At 34.3% G+C, this 20150-nt stretch overlaps 2 protein-coding genes across 2 annotated transcripts; both read left to right on the top strand.

Moving 5' to 3' along the window:
- The first annotated feature begins 531 nt into the window (after window positions 1-531).
- Window positions 532-2309, top strand: LOC111373750. The gene is made up of 3 exons (XM_022996315.1): window positions 532-1317; window positions 1377-1514; window positions 1560-2309. The coding sequence occupies exons 1-3, from the start codon at window positions 532-534 to the stop codon at window positions 2307-2309; spliced, it is 1674 nt and encodes a 557-aa protein (XP_022852083.1).
- Window positions 2310-2359: 50 nt separating this feature from the next.
- On the top strand, window positions 2360-3420 carry LOC111373749. Its single transcript, XM_022996314.1, has 2 exons — window positions 2360-2623; window positions 2782-3420. The coding sequence occupies exons 1-2, from the start codon at window positions 2360-2362 to the stop codon at window positions 3418-3420; spliced, it is 903 nt and encodes a 300-aa protein (XP_022852082.1).
- The last annotated feature ends 16730 nt before the right edge of the window (window positions 3421-20150 follow it).

The following is a 20150-nucleotide window of genomic DNA, read 5'->3' as shown; positions in this document are numbered from 1 at the left end:
CAGAGGCAGACGTTTCCCCCTAAGTATGTGGCCAAGAAAGCAGGGGCACAGGAAACAACACGCGACCAAAACATTGTTGGGGGCTCGCGTCAATCAATATTAGATGGTCAGAACATTGTGGAGAACACGACAAAGGCACAGAACATTATTGGGGCCTCGAGGCAACCAGCTTTAGACAGTCAGAATATTGCTGATAACTCAAATAAGGCAACAATGGATCAGAACAGTTTACAGGAAACAACCAAATCAGGGGCAGAACCAGTTGGACAAAATACTTGTGATTTAGGATGAGCAGACAATACACGCCCAGAACCAAGTAATCCAGCTAATTCTACTGAGGATGATATCCCATTTATTGAAGCGGGTAAGAAAAACAAACCAATAATTGCAACCAAAGGTTCGAGTGCAGATATTGAAGTCCCAAAAATCAAATCAATGAGTAATGATAAGTTGAAAGGCAGCCTTGGAGCGCAACCTCCTAGACAAACTGAAGAAGGATAAAAAGAGGGAGAATGCCCTCTTTATATCATCATGAAGATAGCATCGTGGAACATTAGGGGCTTTAATAAGCCTCTAAAACAAAATGGGGTTCATCACCTCATTAAGCATGAATGCATTGATATTATTGGTGTTCTGAAAACGAAGCTCAATCAACAAAAGTTAGCTCGGATTCTGAGGAATAAATTTTGTGGATGGAGTCATACTGAAAATTTTCCTTCACATCCGGCAGGGAGAATTTTGATCCTATGGGACCAAACAAAAGTCAACCTGTGTGTCTTGGAAGCTGCCCCACAGGTTATACATTGCGAAGTCACCTGCAAGGTAACTTCTTTTGCTTTTCGTTTGAGTTTTGTATATGGTTTCCATTCTATTGTTACTCGGAGACCATTATGGAGTAACTTGATTGATTTTGGAGCAACATGTTCAATACCTTGGATGGTCATGGGTGATTTTAACTGTATACTTTCACCTGATGAGAAATGTAATGGAGCAGAAGTGACTCCATATGAAACTAGAGATTTTGCAGATTGTTGTTTAACTGCACGTCTTACAGACTTGCGATCCATTGGATGCTACTACACTTGGTCGAAAAACTCTGAAGGCAATATCCTTTCAGTTTGGAGTAAGCTCGATAGAGCTGTGGTAGATGAACGGTGGCAACAAGCGGGTATACATGCCTTGGCAAATTTCCAACCATCAGGTTGCCTTTCAGACCACTCGCCATGTATTGTATCGCTTTTCCAACAAGATGGAGGCAGAGGCAAACACTTCAAATTCTTTAATATGTGGACGGAGCATTCAGATTTCCAAAATGTGGTTTCTTCCAACTGGAATCAGCAAATTTATGGAACGAAGCAATTTATACTTTGCAAAAGGTTACAGAAGATCTTAAGCAGCTAAATAACAAGCACTATGCTCACATTTCTGCTCGAGCTGAAAAAGCTAAAAATGATCTAAAGGCAGCACAAATGGAGTTACATGATCTACCGACGAATATTGAGTTGCAAAGTAAGGTTGCACTCTTACGAAAACAAGCTGTGGGTATATGTGACGCATAGAGAAGCTTCTACTATCAACAAGCAAAATCTGTTTATCTGAGCAAGAGTGATAAATGCACGAAATTTTTCCACTCTTTAGTTAAAAGGAATGCGAAGCAAAACTTCATTGCTGCTGTAATGAAACAAGATGGGATGCCCACAAGCTCCTTAGCAGAGGTGGAGGCTGAATTTCTTGCATACTATCAAAACTTGCTTGGGACAAACCATGCACGTGATGCCATTGACGAAACCATTTTAGGCGAAGGGCCATTAATCTCTAGGGAACAGGCAGATTCCATTGTTAGATATATCTCTCCACAAGAGATTAAGGATGTTTTGTTTAACATTGGAGACGATAAATCCCCAGGCCCTGATGGATACACCTCGTGCTTCTTCAAGAAAGCTTGGGGGATGATCGAGGGTGACTTTGTTGGTGCTATCACAGAGTTTTTTGAGACTGGTTCACTCCTCAAGCAGATTAATCATACCGTCATTGCCCTAATTCCGAAAACCAGCCATGCATCCACTGTTGGGGATTTCAGGCCTATTTCATGCTGCAATGTGGTCTACAAGACAATCACGAAAATCTTGTCCAACAGATCCATTATTGATAATGCGCAGGCAGCTTTTGTAAAGGGGAGGAGCATGGTTGAGAATGTCCATCTTGCACAGGAACTATTGAAGCAATACAATCGAAAGAGAGTATCCCAAGATGCTTTTCTAAGATCGATCTCCGAAAGGCATATGACTCCATACATTGGGAATTTCTAAAATCTGTTTTAGAGGGACTTGGGTTCCCGAACCGATTTATACAATGGGTGATGGTGTGCATATCAACTCCTTCATTCTCATTAGCAATAAATGGCAGCATACATGGATTTTTCAAAGGAAAACGAGGCTTACGGCAAGGGGATCCTTTATCACCTTTATTATTTGTGATATGTCTTGAATATCTCTCGAGAGCTTTGAAGGTAGCCACCAACAACCTCGATTTTAATTACCATCCGAAGTGTGGGCCATTGAAAATCACACATCTTGCATTTGCCGATGACTTGATGTTGTTTGCTAGAGGTGACAGTACATCGGTGCGTATACTGATTAATTGTTTGTCCAAGTTTGGAGATTGCTCAGGGCTGAGGATGAATGCAAGCAAATCCAACATATTTGCAGCCGGAATTTAAGGCCAAGACTTGGATGACATCCTAGAATTGGTAAACATGCCAAGGGGATCCATGCCATTCAGATATTTGGGGGTTCCATTAGTTGCAGGAAAATTGAAAGTCATCCACTACGCCCCTTTTTCGATAAGATAGCTACATATATACATGCTTGGACGATAAGATCAGTCTCACAAGGCGTTGAATGCTTCTGGCTATCTATATTCCCGATGCCCACTGCAGTTTCTATGAGGATCACAAGGCTTTGTAGGAACTTCCTTTGGAATTCCAAAAAACTGCTGGTTGCATGGTCCGAAGTTTGCCTTCCCAAAAGTGAGGGCGGACTTGGATTTCGAGATATAAAATGCTGGAACAATGCACTATTAGCCAAGTCGTTGTGGAATGTGCATGCCAAGAAGGACACACTTTGGGTGCAATGGATCAATCACGTGTATCTGAGAGGGACATCAATATGGGAAAGGTCACCCAAAAAGGATGACTCACTCCTATTAAAAAAGATGATGTCTATTGCTCAACGCATGAAGGAAGTTGAAGGATCAAATCATGCTGCCTACCAACGAATCTCTGGATCCAAGGAGATAATATATGGATTTCTAAAGCTTATGATTACTTTCGACCGAAGGGGACGCCAACTATCTGGGCAAAGACTGTTTGGAGTTCATGCATCACTCCTAAACATTCCTTCATTCTTTGGCTTAGCGTGAAAACCAAGCTTCTTACCAAAGACCGAATAAAGCACATGGAAATTGATAGCAAATGCGTATTTTGTCAAGCTGCAATAGAATCCGTCCAGTATCTTTTCTTCCAATGCCGCTTGAGCACAGAAATTTGGAGCCAAGTTAGAGCATGGCTCGGGATCAATAGAGCCATGACTACATTATCAAGTGCTCTAAAATGGATCAAGAAGGAGGGACAGGGGACTTCTTGGCAATCTAAAGCCAAGAAAGTAGCACTTACAAGCACTGTTTATCATATTTGAACAGCTAGAAACAGGTTACTTTTTGAAGATCTCAGGCAGCATCCCGATAGCATCATCAAACGCATTAAAGCACATGTCTACAAAGTCATGTTTTCTTTGTATCCTTATGTTTTACATCCTTATGAATCTTTAGCACTGAGCATCTACTTTGATATTCAAGATGTGCATTGTTGAATAATGTAAGCCCGGGAATGCCCAGAGTACTTGTACAAGAATTATGATCAATGAATTTTTACATTTACCGATAAAAAAAAAAGTTTTCAAGATGCAGCATTAGGAGTTTGATTTATTATGTACTATATGCAATATATGCAATATAATTAATGTCTGAACCTATATGCAATATAATTAATGTCTGAACCTTTAGCTGTTTATTGTTAAGGGTTTCAAGATGCTGCATTAGAAAATTCTCTTGCTTATTTCATAAATTCTGCTTTGGCTTTTCCATTGTTTTAATGTTCTTTACAGATTATAAGGAAGACCCAGATTTTCTGTCAATTTGATGTTGATATGGCTTCTAGTGTTGGATTGGTTATCGAAAGAAAATGTTCGGTATCGTTTTCCAGAGTTTTTAGCTAAGACAGATATGAGGAATCCATAGTTGGAGGTTGGACAACACTTTTGATCAATGCAAGTATTTCTAAATGCAGTGAGAACATATGGTGCTCTGAATAGATACAACGTGAAGCCAAGAAGTAATGATAGAAAAAAAAGCTCAAGGATTTTGCAAATTGGGGTATAATCGGACGGTATGGGCTTCGAAATTGAATGAGAAGAGGACAGTGCCATTGAAGTCTTACATGGACAAGCACAATTAATGCTCACAGAGCCAACGTAGCAGACATTACAACTATATGTTTTTGACACATCAATATATTGAATAGTTTACAGCGAATCCTGAGTGGAAAACAAGGTCTACTTTGGCAACTGCGTAGGATTTTCTTTTGCCTACGGCAAAGTTGGGCACTGTCCTTGAATACTAACATTGGATGCAAGTAGTGTGTCTTAAACTTAAATTTCTAACAGTAGAAGCATTTGTAATTAATTTGGAATTTTAATTTGAGGTTTTAAGTAAAACCTTTTCATGTTTTTAATCTAATTTTGTTTGGTGTTGGTTATGTTATTTCTATAAAATTGCTTCTAATTTATTTCAGATGCCATATTATCTACTGTTGGATGGCCATAATCTAGTGGGGTTTTGGCAAAGTTATTGTTTCAGCTAAAGCTTTACAATACAATATTGTTGACTCGCTGTACATGGTTCCTATTGCTGCTTACCATTGTAAATAGATGGATTTGTATACATTTTAACGTAACCAAAATAAGTGCTCCTTTTACAATTTGTATATTTCCTCAATTTACGTCTCACAGCAGGACACAGTTTACATCTCTGAAAATAATGAAGTTCAACCCTAAACTCACATAGAGGAGGATGAATAGGTGAGTACTGCGGAATTATATTATCAATTAACAGCAACAAATCACTTATTAATTGTTCTAGATGGGCAACAAGCTTGTGTAAATCCAGCGACTTTTTCGTCCTTGTTCCAAACTCGAACCCTAGTTTACCTAATTCATCTATACAATATTTCAATCAACTCCTTGACTTTTACACTTTTCATATTAGTCCTTTTGTCTTACAAAATTGCCAATACAATTAAATCATAACAATCTCACAACAGGAACCTCTTTTACAATATGTATACATTTTAACATAAGCAACGGAAGTGATATTTTCTATTGAACAAACATCATTTACAACAAAATAAAATTACATGAACATGACAACAATATCAAAATTACAAAAACGTGATTAACCTAACCAAAATAAGAATCTTATTTTACAACAAGCATAATTTACAACAAATTCATAGTCGATTACATAAACATGGAGTTCAACAAATACAACAAACTTCTTTCACAATCACATAGTTGGAACAAATTCATGGAACTTTTCCCTTTTCATTCCCATTATCCTCCATAGTTGCTTTTCCCATGCGAATAGGTATATTCATACATATCTCGCCTCGCCTTCTCATATGATTTTTGAGTAGCTTTATTCAACATACAAACAAAACTTCAATAAGATTTTTAACCTTACATTCCATGTCTGAATTTTGGCCAATTTAAGGGATGAAGTTTTGATTATTCAATAATCAAGACTTCATCCCTTAAATATAATATATACACTCTCCGCCGGTTATTATATCTGAGGAAATTAAGCCAAATGCCAAGATTAGTAACCAAAACTTCATCACTTCAATCCCATAGTCTATAATGCACAACTACATATTAAAGGTGCCTATTAATATCAATTGATAATGCACAACTACATATGCTATCGGGATTATCAGTTTCATCTACTATAGCCTTCAATTTGAGATTACATTCATCATACATGTAAGAGGTCGGGTCGATTTATTTTCTCCTTCGCATTTTGGGAGGGGTTTAGGTTATAAATAAATGAGTGACGGAGGAATAGGAAATCATCTGATGTGGGGATTTTCGAAATTGGAAGGGAAGCAATTTGGACAAATCGAAATCTAGGGTTCTTCTTTCTACTGAATTTAGGTGGGATCCAAATTTGGGATTCCTCCTTCGTGTTAGTTGGGTTTTGATTTTGAAGGTGAATTAAAGTGTTTTTCCTAATGACAAGAGTCCGGTGAGGCAAGCAAAATGACACCATTTGTTGATATGGTGGCGCCAAATCAGCTGCCATTCACACGGGATCCTGGTGAATGACGGATGGAGGGAACATTTGATAAGTTCAGTGACCATTCAACGGAATATAGAAGTACATTGACCACGTGGCAACATTCAAAGTTCAGTGATTAATGAAATTTTTTTCTTAGATTTAATGTACTTTCTTCCAAATCTAATGTGTTTCTAATGATATAAAGAGTCTATAAGTTGATGAATATATATACAACATTAAAATAGTGTTTGAAATGGAATAGGTACCCTAAAACACGTCGAAAATCGAGAAAGAGGTCTGGCCGAGAAGACTGCTACTCAATGACGTACCTTGTACATAGCAAGCGGCCGTATTGGCGCTTGAGTCCAGTGAAAGCTAGACACCCCATTTAGGGCACTCAAGTAAAAATATGATGACTTTTTTCTCATTGGTCCGTATTTGGACTCTTTCAAGACCTTTTCATACAAACACCAATTTCCTTTCAATCAAAACACCAATTTTAATATAACCTGGGTCACTACTCAATAAATCTTCACATTGACACAAATTCTAGATCAAATAATTAATCTTAAATCAATTATTAATTGTCCACCCTTCTATAAGTCCCTAAGGGCTAATTCAACAACAAAGACAAACTAAGTAAAAGCGATCACACTTGGCAACTGGGAGTGTTTTTGTCAACATATTAGTAGCTTTCTCTTTGGTATGAAATTTGCTCCCTACAATATCACCATGAGCAATCATATCACATGCAAAATGATACCAAACATTAATATGTTTTGTCCTCTCGTGAAACATCTGATCCTTAGTCAGAAAAATAGCACACTGACTATCACAATTTACTGCCAAAATCTATAAATCTTTACTGATTTCACTAAACAAACCCCTCAACCACATAGTTTCCTTACATGCCTCTGCAATAGTCATGTACTTTGCCTCAGAAATACATAATGCCACTGTATTTTATAAGGTGGCCTTCCAACTGATAGCACAATCTTTAATATTAAACACACACTGTAAATGATCTCCTTTTATCAAAATCTCCTACATAATCTAAATCCACATACTCAATAACTCCTATATTTCTTCGAAAATGCAAGCAAATGTTTGTGGAGCCACACAAGTATCAAAATATCCACTATTATGCTTACCAATGTTCCTTACTAAGGTTTAACATGTACCTATTAACTGTACAAACAACATGTGCTAAATCTGGATGTATACAAACCATTGTATACATCAATGATCTAACATTAATTCCATAAGAAACTCAGGACATGTAATCAATGTCTTCAACTGACCGTGGACACAAAGTAGATGACATCTTGAAGTGGACAACTAAGGGAATGCCCATAACCTTTGCACTCATCATATTAAAACTTGTGTGAAGTACTTTCTTAATGTACCTTTTTAGACTCGAGTATAATCTGCTAGCATTTCTATCCCTCAAAATCTCCATTCTAACAATCTTCTTTATTGTTCCCAAATCTTTCATATTCAAACTCTTCGTTGAGTTGTGCTTTAACATTCATTATCTCTAATTCATCCGTTATAGCTATCTAATATATCATCAACATAAAGCAGTAGATATGTAAAGGACACATCTTCACAGTTTCTAAAGTGCACACAACTATCATAACTGCATCTTTTAAAGTCATTAGTAATGAATGAGGTAACCTCTTATACCATTGTCTTTATGACTTTTTCAGGCCATAAAGAGATTTCTTCAATTTGCACATAGTCTTCATTTCCATAACAATGAAACCCTCTGGCTATTGCATATAGATGTTCTCCTCAAGTTCTTCATACAAAAATGCTATTTTTATATCCAACTATTTAAACTCCCAATCATGCTTAGCAGCTATACTAAGCAAAGCTCTAATTAAGCTATGCTTCACTATTGAAGAAAAAAAATATGTAAAGTCTACACCAGTAATCTAACTATATTCCTTAGCCATAAGTCTTCAACCCCTTATGTACCTTCCTTTTTTTTGAACAACCACTTACAACGAACAACCTTCTTTTCTTTGGGCAATTTTACCAAGTCCCAGTTGCCATTTTATATAGTGACTCCATCTCCTCTTACATAGTAATCATGCATCTTCTAGAATCATTACAACCAACTGCTTCTGAGTATGTAACATGCTTCTTATTGGAATCAAAATTTTCAGCCACACTCAATGCATATGCTACCAAGTCATCTTTAACATACTTTCAAGGAAGTTTAATCACCCTTCGAAATATTTCCTTAGAAATAGAATATTGTGTTACCATTAGTGGTGGTGAAGCAGTACTCTCCTTCTCTTTTGTAATAGACTGAGCTATAGATTTTGGTTAGATCTCAAACTCATTTTTAACTTCACCTAAGTGCTTAGTTCCATCTAAGTTGACTCACCAAAATCCTTTTGAGGCAAATTTTTAACAATAGCAAGTTCATCAAATACTATATCTCTATTGATCATCACCTTACAAGTTTCTGGACCAATAAAGATACACTTTCTAAACCTAGGTTCCAACTTCCCAATATCCACATAAACAGAAGTAAGGCACCTAAATAATTTCAAATTTGGAGGGTTACCGGCCCATATCTTTCCAGAGTCATTTTCCCAATAGCAATTAAGGGTGAATGGTTGATAATGAAACAAGCAATAGAAGCAACTTCAGCCTAAAATATCCTTGATAACTTAGAATTAGAAAGCACACACCAAACCTTTTCCATCAACGCCCTATTCATCCTTTCTGCCACATCATAATGTTACGGAATATGGTGTACTTTCAAGTGCTTCAGAATTCCTTCTGCTTTACAGAAATCATTGAATTCATTTAAACAAAATTCTAAACCATTATCTGCCACATCATTCTGCTATAGAGTAAGGCACGTGACACGATTTAGTTGAATATGTAATAGCTTGTATATATAGAAAAAATTTATTTGTATTAGTTAAAAATATTTGGTATATTGAGATAAAGTTTAAAATAATATTTTAATGTGTAAACAAAGGGTGATTTGTATATTTCAAAAGTTGGATTTCATACACCATCTTAATTAAGTTACAAGCTACAAAAGTATCATAAAAGCAGGTATATATTCCCGCTAACTCATCCTGTATATTGATAAAAAACATAAAATACGGTTAGCCCTTGAAAACCATAAATTTAACAAACTAAAAGCATCCATAAAAAAGCTGGTCAATAACCACCCAAGGTGCCTCGAGAACCAAGCCATCAACTTGAGTAGGCTGTTTTCAATGGAAATCCCACAAGCTCCAAGGAGTGGGTTTACATCATAGCAATAGCTCATCATGGCCTACAAAGTTTCAAGGCAGAGGAGAAATTGCAAGAATAAATAAAAAGAACAGAAGGAATTGGGTTGAACCACATACGTCAGTTATAACTTGAATTTTGTCCCAATACTTCTATCACAACCCGTCTCGTATCACCCGAAAGGACCTGACACGTGTCGTACGCCGATGGTAGATCCTAGATAAGTGTCGGACCCACCACCAAAGCAACTATTACCTGCTTTGAATGTGATATATTTTTTAAAAATTTGATAGAGATTCTTCTAAAATATGAAGCAAAACCACCTGAAATATAAGGCAACATTTATGTTTGAAGGCAGCTGTCTTGTGAAGGCAAAGTTATGGTGCGCTTTGTCATCCCTCCGAGGGTCCTGTCCGCACGTTGTAAAGGGAGGTCTATAGGGAGGAGAACTGCATCCCAAATGTCCCGCGCCCAAGTGTGTATAAGCTATGTCTACATTATCCTAAACATGTACATGTAATTTAAAATATAATACTCTAGTCTCCCAAAATACTAACTATTCAAAATAAAATACCGGCAAATTGATATTTACTTGCTTTACAACCAACAATCTTCAAATGTACTAAAGATACCAAATATGCAGTGAGTCCATTAAAACCTTTCTGACATAAGCTACATGAAACCCAAAGAAACATGTACTATATAATTTGATAAAGTAGATCATGAAACTAATGATGTGTGACTCAATTCGGTGAATCGACAGGCTCCAAAGCCGTAATATCCCAAAATTTTTATTACTAGTCATTAGATTAAAAATTAGGACTTAAGTGCTCTATTATTAAAGTTTAATGACCTTATTAATTACTAGCCAATAGTTTGAGGGCCTAAGTGAAGAGTTAATTTGGAAGTTAAATGAAATTATATGTAAAATATATGTAAATATATCAATTAGCCGTGATTAAAGATTTTTTATTTGACTACTTGCATTATTTACCATATTTTAAGCAAAGTAATTGCTTTGACCACATAAACTAAGGTAATTAATTTGTCAACATGTATTATCTACACCAAGATTCAAGCCAAGTCAATTGATTTGATCATATGATTAAAAGAACTGATTTGACAAATTTTAAGACAATGCACAAAGTATGCTTTGACCATGCCTAACATCTAGTCATTTTCTTTCAATTTTCTTTACATGGTCGAAGAACTTGCACTATAAATAGGAGTTAAACTCAACATTGGACTATCCCTCACAAATTATTTACAATATTCCTCTCTATCTCTATCTCTATCACTTTGTTTCAACACCTTTACTTTTTCTCGTCTCTTTCCTATTAAATATAGTCATACACTTGCACAATCACACAACTCAACACACGGCTCAAGGATCTTCCTCCAACAATCATTTCCTCTATCATTTTTGTATTGTCAAGTGAAAGGCAAGTGTAGTAGTACGAATTGTTCTTTTATTATTTAAATTACGAAAATTTATGTTATGAATATGATGATTCGAAAATCCAAGTTATGATTATGATAAGGTTCATATATGTGTAAGTTCAAAGGACCGGAGTTTAGTAGCTCCACGCATGGAAATTGTAGCCACGAAGTTCGGATTTTAATTCTCGTGTCTCCATATGTATGTTTAATTTTTTGTAATTAATTATGAGATGCAAATTCATTATTACTCATTTACTGAGATTTATGTCTCACATGTATATGTTAAAAACTTTATAGATAACTAAAAAGGGCGGGTTCGAGGCGATCGGAGATGGATTGTGCTTGCGTGGATGAAAATGAAGAAAGATTTAAGTTTAAGTTAAAGATTTTAATGATGTTTGTTGTTTTTTTTTAAAATTTATTTTAATCATTTCACGTTCAAAAAATATTATATTTTTCATTGTTTATAAAAGTATTATCTTACAATACATGTATAATGTATACTTTTCCATTTATGCATATTTTCTGAAAATTTATGCTCTATTAAAACATTGAGAAATTCTGAAATTTAGTAACACTTATAAAATTAAACATGATTGCATCATAAAATTCTTTGTTCTTAACTCTAGATAAGCAACTATAAGGTATAATAAATATAAATAATCTGATATTAGTAAATATAAGTGAAAAAAATCCTTTCATAGAATTATAAGCTAAAATCATTACTTTGAAAATTGAATAAGCTAAATTCTGCAGTCTGAAATCGGATAAGCTGTATAATACTAGAAAATCACACCAAAAAGGTACTCAGAATAGCCTTACTCATGTATCGATTAATACCGATATACATGACAAAGCTATTAAATCATGTAATTCTGGTCATATGCACGTAGAGCTACCCGAAGGCTATAATCTGGCCATACACTATAGAACACACATTCACAATAGTGCAGAGCGAGTAAAATCACCATAACTGATCATACACTGTGGAAACACATTCACACCAGTGCAGAATGGGTAAAATAACCATATGCGGCCATATACTATAGAAACACATTCACACCAGCACAAACTAGAGTAAAATCACCTAGGTATTTTCTGGTGATTTTAAAAATAACTTTAAACATACTAAAGTATTTAATACTCATATAACATGCTAATCAAATAAGTTTACTGAATTGAATTTAACTTTAAAAATAACTGATTATAAATCCACTTTATTCTGAAAATTATGTTGTTAAATCAACTATATAAAATAATAAATTTTCTGATCTAAAATAAATTTAATAAATATTGATTTTTGAAAAATAAGTTTATATTCACTCACCAAGTTGTAGATTGATTATGACTTCAATCTTCTCGTCACCTCCTCACGTTCAAATACCAAGTATGACATCTCATACTCATCACAAGAAATCATATCTCATCACTAAGGTGTTTTAAGCATTTTTTCCTACCATTAGAAATGATAATTTACTAATAAGAACTTAGAATCTTCTATTTTCAATGTAACGTCATAATCTCAATTAGGGTCACTAATAACATATCTACCTATATATAAGTTAGAATAATGCTATATAGCCCCAGTGGGGATGCATCCCCAGTCTACATGGCGCTAAATGATAGGTTGAATGATAGGTGAAATTAAATGAGTCATTTAATTTCACCTATCATTTAATGCCATGATAGCGCCATGTAAACTGGGGATGATCCCCACTGGGGACAAATAGCATTACTCTATAAGTTATGTCAACACATAATCCCCAATATTAATTACTTAATTTGGGTTTCATACTAAAAGTCCAGCAAAATTAAAAGATTCCAAAAACAGCACTGTATTTTCATAATATAGACATTTGGCACCAATTTCCTATCTATGGAAAGCTGACTCCAAGGTTTTTGACAAAAATAGCACTTTCTGGGCAAGATTTCAAAAATAGCACCTGTATTACCGTAGCTCAAAAATTGCTTAAAATAATTGAGAATTCCAATCCCAAATTCTTAATTTAAGTGTTTGGCATCATATAATAACAAGAAAATCAAAGAGTAAGCCTTTATCTCACAAACCCATTCAAAATTCCACTGTCTTCAAACACAAATTTTCAAAATTCATTTCTTTGATATATTCTTGTTTAATATCTCAAATACCTACTAATAACCTTTAATTCTTCATAATTCTTGAATTTAAGAAATTTCCATGAATCTTAAAATCTAATACCATTTTCCAATTAGTAAAACTTAGGCCTACCCAAAAAATTGAAGAACTAACACATCTTCCTCTTTGTTTTCTTTTCTTCTTCTTCCTTTCTTTCTCCTTTTCTTTCTCTTTTTCTTCCTCTTCTTCTTTTCTTTCTTTCTACCGTTTTCTGCTTCTCTGTCCCCCTCCTTCCAATTGCTCTATGTGTGCATGCGTAAAATGGAAATAATGGTTTAGAAATTGCCATTTGTAGTCCACTTTACCAACAATTGTAAAATAAGCCCTCCAACATTCCTATAATAAAGCATTAAATTCTAAACTTTAAAAAATATATATAAGTAGATCCCCAAAATTAAATTTCATCCATTTAAACCCTTAAGTTTTTTCAATTATGAAATAAACACGAATAAAATAATTTATTTCATTTTAGTCCTTATTTGACTAAGACTTTGACAAGTCAACTATTGATTTCGACTAATTAGGATGAGTCGTAACAGCTTCTGACTTGATTTTTCAATTAAAGATGCTTTCTATGTTTCTGATAATGCTTTTGTAGACCTTTGTAGAGGAACCGGAGAGATCAGACGATAGAAGAAAGAAAGAAAGAAACTAAATTTTTGAGAGATGAAAGAGGCTAAGGAGTTGTGAAAGAAAAATAGAGATAGTTCAGATTTTAGAACATAACTACACAAAAAAATTTGCACCACCATTGGCAGATAGATCGGTCATTTTGGTTTTTCCAACATCAACATATGACATGAAGTTCTATGTAGGGTTGTCAATGGGCCGAGCCGAGCCAACTCAGCCCATGAAAGCACGAGCTCGGCTCGTCCAAAAATGGGCGAGCTCGGCTCGGCCCATGTCGTTTGTCAATTTTTTTTATTTTTTTTGGGAACAAATAGGTAATTTGAAAAATTAAAAAGTAATTTTTAAATCGTGAATTATATATAAAAAATAGGTAAAAAATTTAAACCCTCCTCCTTTATCCGGACTTGGGACCGGTTACTTAAATTTAGAGTAGGCGGAGTTAAAATTTGTGTTGTTTGTTTTTTTATTCATGTACAATTTTTTAAAGAAAATTTAAAATAGGATTAAAATTTTTTTTTTCAAGCAACGCTACGCGTCCCCTTGCATATAATCTTCGAAGAAAATCCCTTCTAAAAATTGAAAGGGTAATCAAATGTCCTTTCAATTGTCAGAAGTCTTCACTTCGAAGATTATATAGAAGTTTTTCACTTCGAAGATTATATAATTATATATAATCTTTGAAGTGAAAGACTTCTGACAATTGAAAGGGCAATCATTCGATTACTCTATCAATTTTCAGAAGGAATTTATTTCAAAAATTATATGCAAAGGTACGCACAGCGTAGTTTGAGAAAAAAATTTAAAATGTAGATATAATAGTAGTAATAGTACCAAGTACTAACAAAAATTTAACTAAATTGGTGGAAATGAATTTTTTTTATTTTTTTATTTTTAACTAAAAGAGATAAAAAAATGAAAGCTTTATTTTTTTTATTTTTCTTTTTCAAATAGATAAAATATAAACTCTCCTCCTTTATCCGGGCTTGGGACCAGCTACTTAAATTTTCAATAGGCGGAGTTAAAAATTGTACACGAACAATTTTTTGTAGCGTGTACAATTTTTTAAAGAAAATTAAAAGTAAAGATAAGAAAAGAAAAGTTTCATCTATATAATTAAATCAAATATCACTTACTTGACGAAATACAACTTTGGCATATTTATCTTGTAGTAAAAAATGAGCATCTTGCCAATCCTTAATGCACATTAACGCTTCTAAAATATCTTCTTTTAGTCGGCTCGTAATCTCGCTCAAAACTCTTTTACCTGCACTAAAAGCAGACTTCGAAACAACAGTGCTAACCGGAGGTGTCAGCAAATCTTTTGTAATCGCAGATATAACTGGTCAACGTCGTTCATACCTTCGCCAGAATTCAATTACTTCGTTTGAACTTTTTTTAATTGTTTTATCTATTGGCATATTCTGGTTGAAATAATCAATTAATTCAGCAGACAATGCATTATGGCTTGAGCCCGTAGATGTATGATGAGAATGAGATACAGATGGTGACTACATAGCAATGACAGTGGTAGTAGATGAACACATTGCAGATGAATCAAATCTATACGAATTAATGCCTTGAAATAAATTAAATATTTTCGCATCTTCTTCTTCTTCATCAATTTCAGTGGAAGGAGTAGGTGTAGATGGTACCTGACTAATATTGGTACTCATTCGGTTCGCATATAATTTATACATTTTGCATAATGTTTGCTCTAAATTTCTATATGTGATAGGTGTATCAAATGTTAAGGCGTTTGAAATTTGATCAATTATATATTTAGTTCCCGATAAATTATATCGGGGGTCCATCACGCATGCTAAAGGAAAAAATATAGGCAAATCTTCCTAATATTTTCTAAATTTTAATTCCATAGCAATTATAATTTCACTAAAATCAGGGTCATTTCTGTAGTTATGAAATGTTCTTGCAATTATATAAAGACGTTCAAGCACCATACAGCTGGTGGGATAGTAAACACCCGATAAAATCTTAGTGATTTCATAAAAAGAAGTCAAAATTTTTTTTAACTTTCAAAGCTAAATGCCAATCACGTTCAGTCAACATACCCTCGTCATCACTTCTAACATGTCTATTGTTATAAAAGTCAGTTATTAAATGTTCAAAACCTTCACATGACTTTAATAACAAGTAAAGTTCCACCTATGATCTACGTCGCTAACAAATGTTTTAGCGTTTTGCACTCCTATTTCGGCACAATAATCCTCAAATGCTTGTTTTCTACTTGGAGAGATTGTGATATATATTAGTACGTTCCTAATATTTTGAAATTCATCCTTTATATATTTTAAACCATCTTGGACAATTAAATTCAAAATATGACATACACAACGAATATGAAACAAATACCCACCAAAATCAGGTTGTAGTACCCTATGCAATTTTTCAGCAAATACTTTATTAACACTAGCATTATCGAAAGTAAATGAACAAATTTTACATTCGCAATGATATTCTCTAACAATACTAATAACAGCATTAAATATATTATTAGCGTTGTGAGGAAACTCAATAATTCTAAAAGTAATAATTTTTTTATGCATGCACCAAAGTGGGTCTATATAATGTGCAATTGCAGCTATATATGCTCTTTTATTAATCATTTCTCATATATCCGAATTTAAAGATATGACACACCTATATTTTTGCAAATCCATAATTAATTGTTGTTTTGTTGAATTAAAATATTGTATTGTATCGGAACGAAGAGTGTTTCGACATATCTCAATGTACCTTGGCTGTAGATATTCTTTCACATACAAGACGTAGTATTGGTTGTCAATTAATGCCAAATGCAACTTAGCACCAGCAACAAGCTTCACCATTCTGGTTCGAGCTTTCTCCTTCGAATACACCCATGTGGATAGGGGCGCAGTAGAACCATCGGCGTCTGGACTGCCAAATTGCAATTATGTTTGACAGCCTGAAATAAGTCAGTGTTTGGCCGCACATACTTTGTAATGATGGTTGAGATGGGTGGTACCAATTCCTCTTTGTCATGCCAATCTTTGTTGGCAGTATTTACATACTACTTTGGATTCTTGGACTTCATTGACGATTTTTCCCGTTGAAATCAACTTAAAGTGATCCCAACATTTTGCTTGTTTTTTCCCCTTTTGCTTTCCCCTCACATCAGGAATGTTTAATTCAGCCTCTTCTTCCTGATTATGTTCTGCTTCAGGAATGTCAACATCATCCAAATTAATTGGATAATTTGGATTGCCGCTTACATGATGATGAAGATCTAAATCTGGAATATCTTCAGGTAGGGGTACGTCATTTAGACCTTCAAATTGATTCTGAAATTGACTTTGTGGTGTCATAGGCAATTCGTTTCCTCCCACACCGAACAAGTTTTCGACAAATGAGCGTGGATCCATTTGTTTAGTTGTAATAAGTAATAACTAGTAGAAGAATAATTATATAAATGTGGTGAGAAATGAAAATTGGATGAAATTTCAATAAATATAGTGAGAACTGAGAAATGAGAACTGGATATTGTATAAATTGTATATAAAAATTGCACAACTATCAACACAATACAAGAAAGTTGAGAGAAAGATAATTGAGAGTTGAGAGAGAATTGTAGAAAATTTTGTGGCTAAATGCCACTATTTATTGAAGAAAAGAAAAGAAAATATATATATATATATATATATATAAAAGGACCAAAGCGGTCACTGAAAAAATTCAGTGACTGTTAACGGTCAAAAGAAAAATAAAATAAAATTGGGGGACTGAAACGGTCACTGACTTTTAAGTGACCGAAACGGTCACATTTAAACACGAGCCGCTCGCGGGCTTGTCTCGAGCAGCTCGTGTTTTATTTCTTGGCTCGCCCACCTAACTTGCCCGCTCGGCTCGCGTTCAAGCTCGTGTTTTTACGAGCTCGAGCCACCCATGAGCTCCATTTTCATGAGCCGAGAGGGCGAGCCGATGAGCCTCTCAGCCCATTTTCCACCCCTAGTTCTATGCCACGATGTTTGGTAAAATATTCACATGCAGCAATTTCCAAAGTCTCCCCTCCGTCATCAACATGACTATCGTTTCTCAAATTCACCATAAAACTGAAAACGTGAATCACCATCAAGAGTCTTTCGACTGCAAGGAATGAAGATAAAACTCTGAAGTTTCACAGATATAATTAAAATGTTCACACAAAAACCAGATGAAGAGCACAAACAAAATGGAGAAAGTACAACAAATTTTGATTAAGAAGGTAGCTTGTAATTCAAAAATTGTCAAGTAATAAGCTTAAACAGTAAAACTTAATATCATTTTACTTTATGAGAGAACATAAACAGATTGCATTTCCTTGATAAGATAAAGAATTTCTGATATAAAAAAGCCATAGAGAATAACTTGAATTACAATTCCTAAGAGTTCTTGCATTACCAAATGCCTCCAAAACTGGTTTCGACTGCAATTAAAACAAGCAGATGTTAGCACTAATTATAATTTTGGGCAAAACCCGTCGTTCATGTCCTCGTTTAGGTGTTTTTACTATTTATGGTAATTTTTGTTTTTGCAATATCTCTTTCCATAAAATTCGGATTTGTTTTCCGTTTGTTGGAGGATGATCCTGAAGATAAGGATTTTTCATCTTAATAGTTATCTCATATTTTTCTATTTTAGGAAAATATCTTTTTATTTTATTTTCTGAATTTTGCTAGGTTTTTTCTATTTAAGGTGTTGTAAGCCCTTTGAGACAGCAGTTCTGGAATTCAATAAAAATTTTCTTGAGAGTTTTCTCATTTTCTAATTGTTCATCTTCCCTATTATAAAAAAAGTATAACCAACGAACCTGTCAGTTTTTTAACCCAATATAATGTATTTTACCGATTCATCCACTGAGTTCTTTGAGCAGAAATGAGAAAATAGACAGAAAGAAACAAGGTATTCATTTCAAATACTCCTCAGCACATATGTAGAAAATATTCAACACCTACTAACCTTTAGTTATTTAATTCAAAAATTAAGAAAGTCAAGTATTTCAATAGTAATTACAATAGCTGATGGTTTTAGTTCATTTACTCCCAACCTTGATTAACATGTCTTTACAAGAAGGATAAAAATGAAATCACCATGGTGACATTTTATTAGATGTCCATCAAACCTTAACATGAAACAAGATTAAAATATACTAGATATTTTAGAAAAGGGTAAACGAACGCCAATGAGAGAGAAGAAACAAGCAAGACATCACTATGGAATAGGTGCTAAACTTTTTTTACTTTTCATTTTCAGAAATAGCTATTTTATCTTAAAAAACTGAATCCTGAACAATAATTCTATTACCTGTTTCAGCAAAACACGATCAATTCATAATACGAATATAGCAAATTATAATATTTCATGTGTAATAAATTTAATGGTAAAAAGGAATTACTATTGTACATCCGCAGGGAATACAAAATTCTGTTGAACACGTACAATACCTGAACAAAGATGCTTCAGCAATTGTAAAGTGATTAGGCATAAAAGGAAAAATATAAAGTTCCAGCTACAGAGAGAAGGATGCAAAAGTATAACCCTGTGTGTGAGAATATGGTTCTCTTAACCCATTTATTCAGTTTTTTTGTGAACCATTGGATGAAGATCAATGGTTGAGATTTAATCTATTTGAGATATTATGTTGCCTTGTCTCGTGGGAGAAGCTTTGACCATTTTACCTAACATATCCTACTTACCCCCACGTTTTTGTAAGAGGATGCAGAGTCTTTAGGTGGGAAAAAAGGGGGGTTATTTAAAAGTAGGCAGGCTGGTCATTTTCTAAAAGAGGGTGGCTCTGTTGGGAATCTACTTATACATGCACAGCGGAAAATTAAATTATTTCGATTCCCATCCAATAGATCTCATTGTGTTTGGTTAGGAATTGTGATAAGATTATACCTTTTGTCAGATCTGCAATCCTTTTGCTTTTCTTTTCGTTCCACAACCTTGATTTGCCACCACAGCTGTCCAATTGTCCAGCCTCCAACGGTGATCCACACAGAGAATATGATTGCAGTCTCTAGGGTTTTTTCTTGTGCCAGCAAAAATAATGAAAACCATATGGACCTCAAACCCTAGTTATGTATTTATATAAACCCAAACAGGCTCGGCCCGGTCCGGTCCAATAATTAATTAATCCAATTAATTAAACTCGGTCCGTGAATTAGTTAATCCAATTAATTAATTCGAAAATATAAATAACAAATCCAATTAATTAATTTATCCAACGACTGTTAAATTAACCAATTGGCAATTT

This window comes from Olea europaea, unplaced genomic scaffold (genome assembly GCF_002742605.1).
Source record: "Olea europaea var. sylvestris unplaced genomic scaffold, O_europaea_v1 scaffold116, whole genome shotgun sequence".
In the NCBI taxonomy this organism is placed as follows: Eukaryota; Viridiplantae; Streptophyta; class Magnoliopsida; order Lamiales; family Oleaceae; genus Olea; species Olea europaea.
The sequence above is the reverse complement of the archived record's forward strand: the minus strand, read 5'-3'. Positions and strand labels throughout refer to the sequence as shown.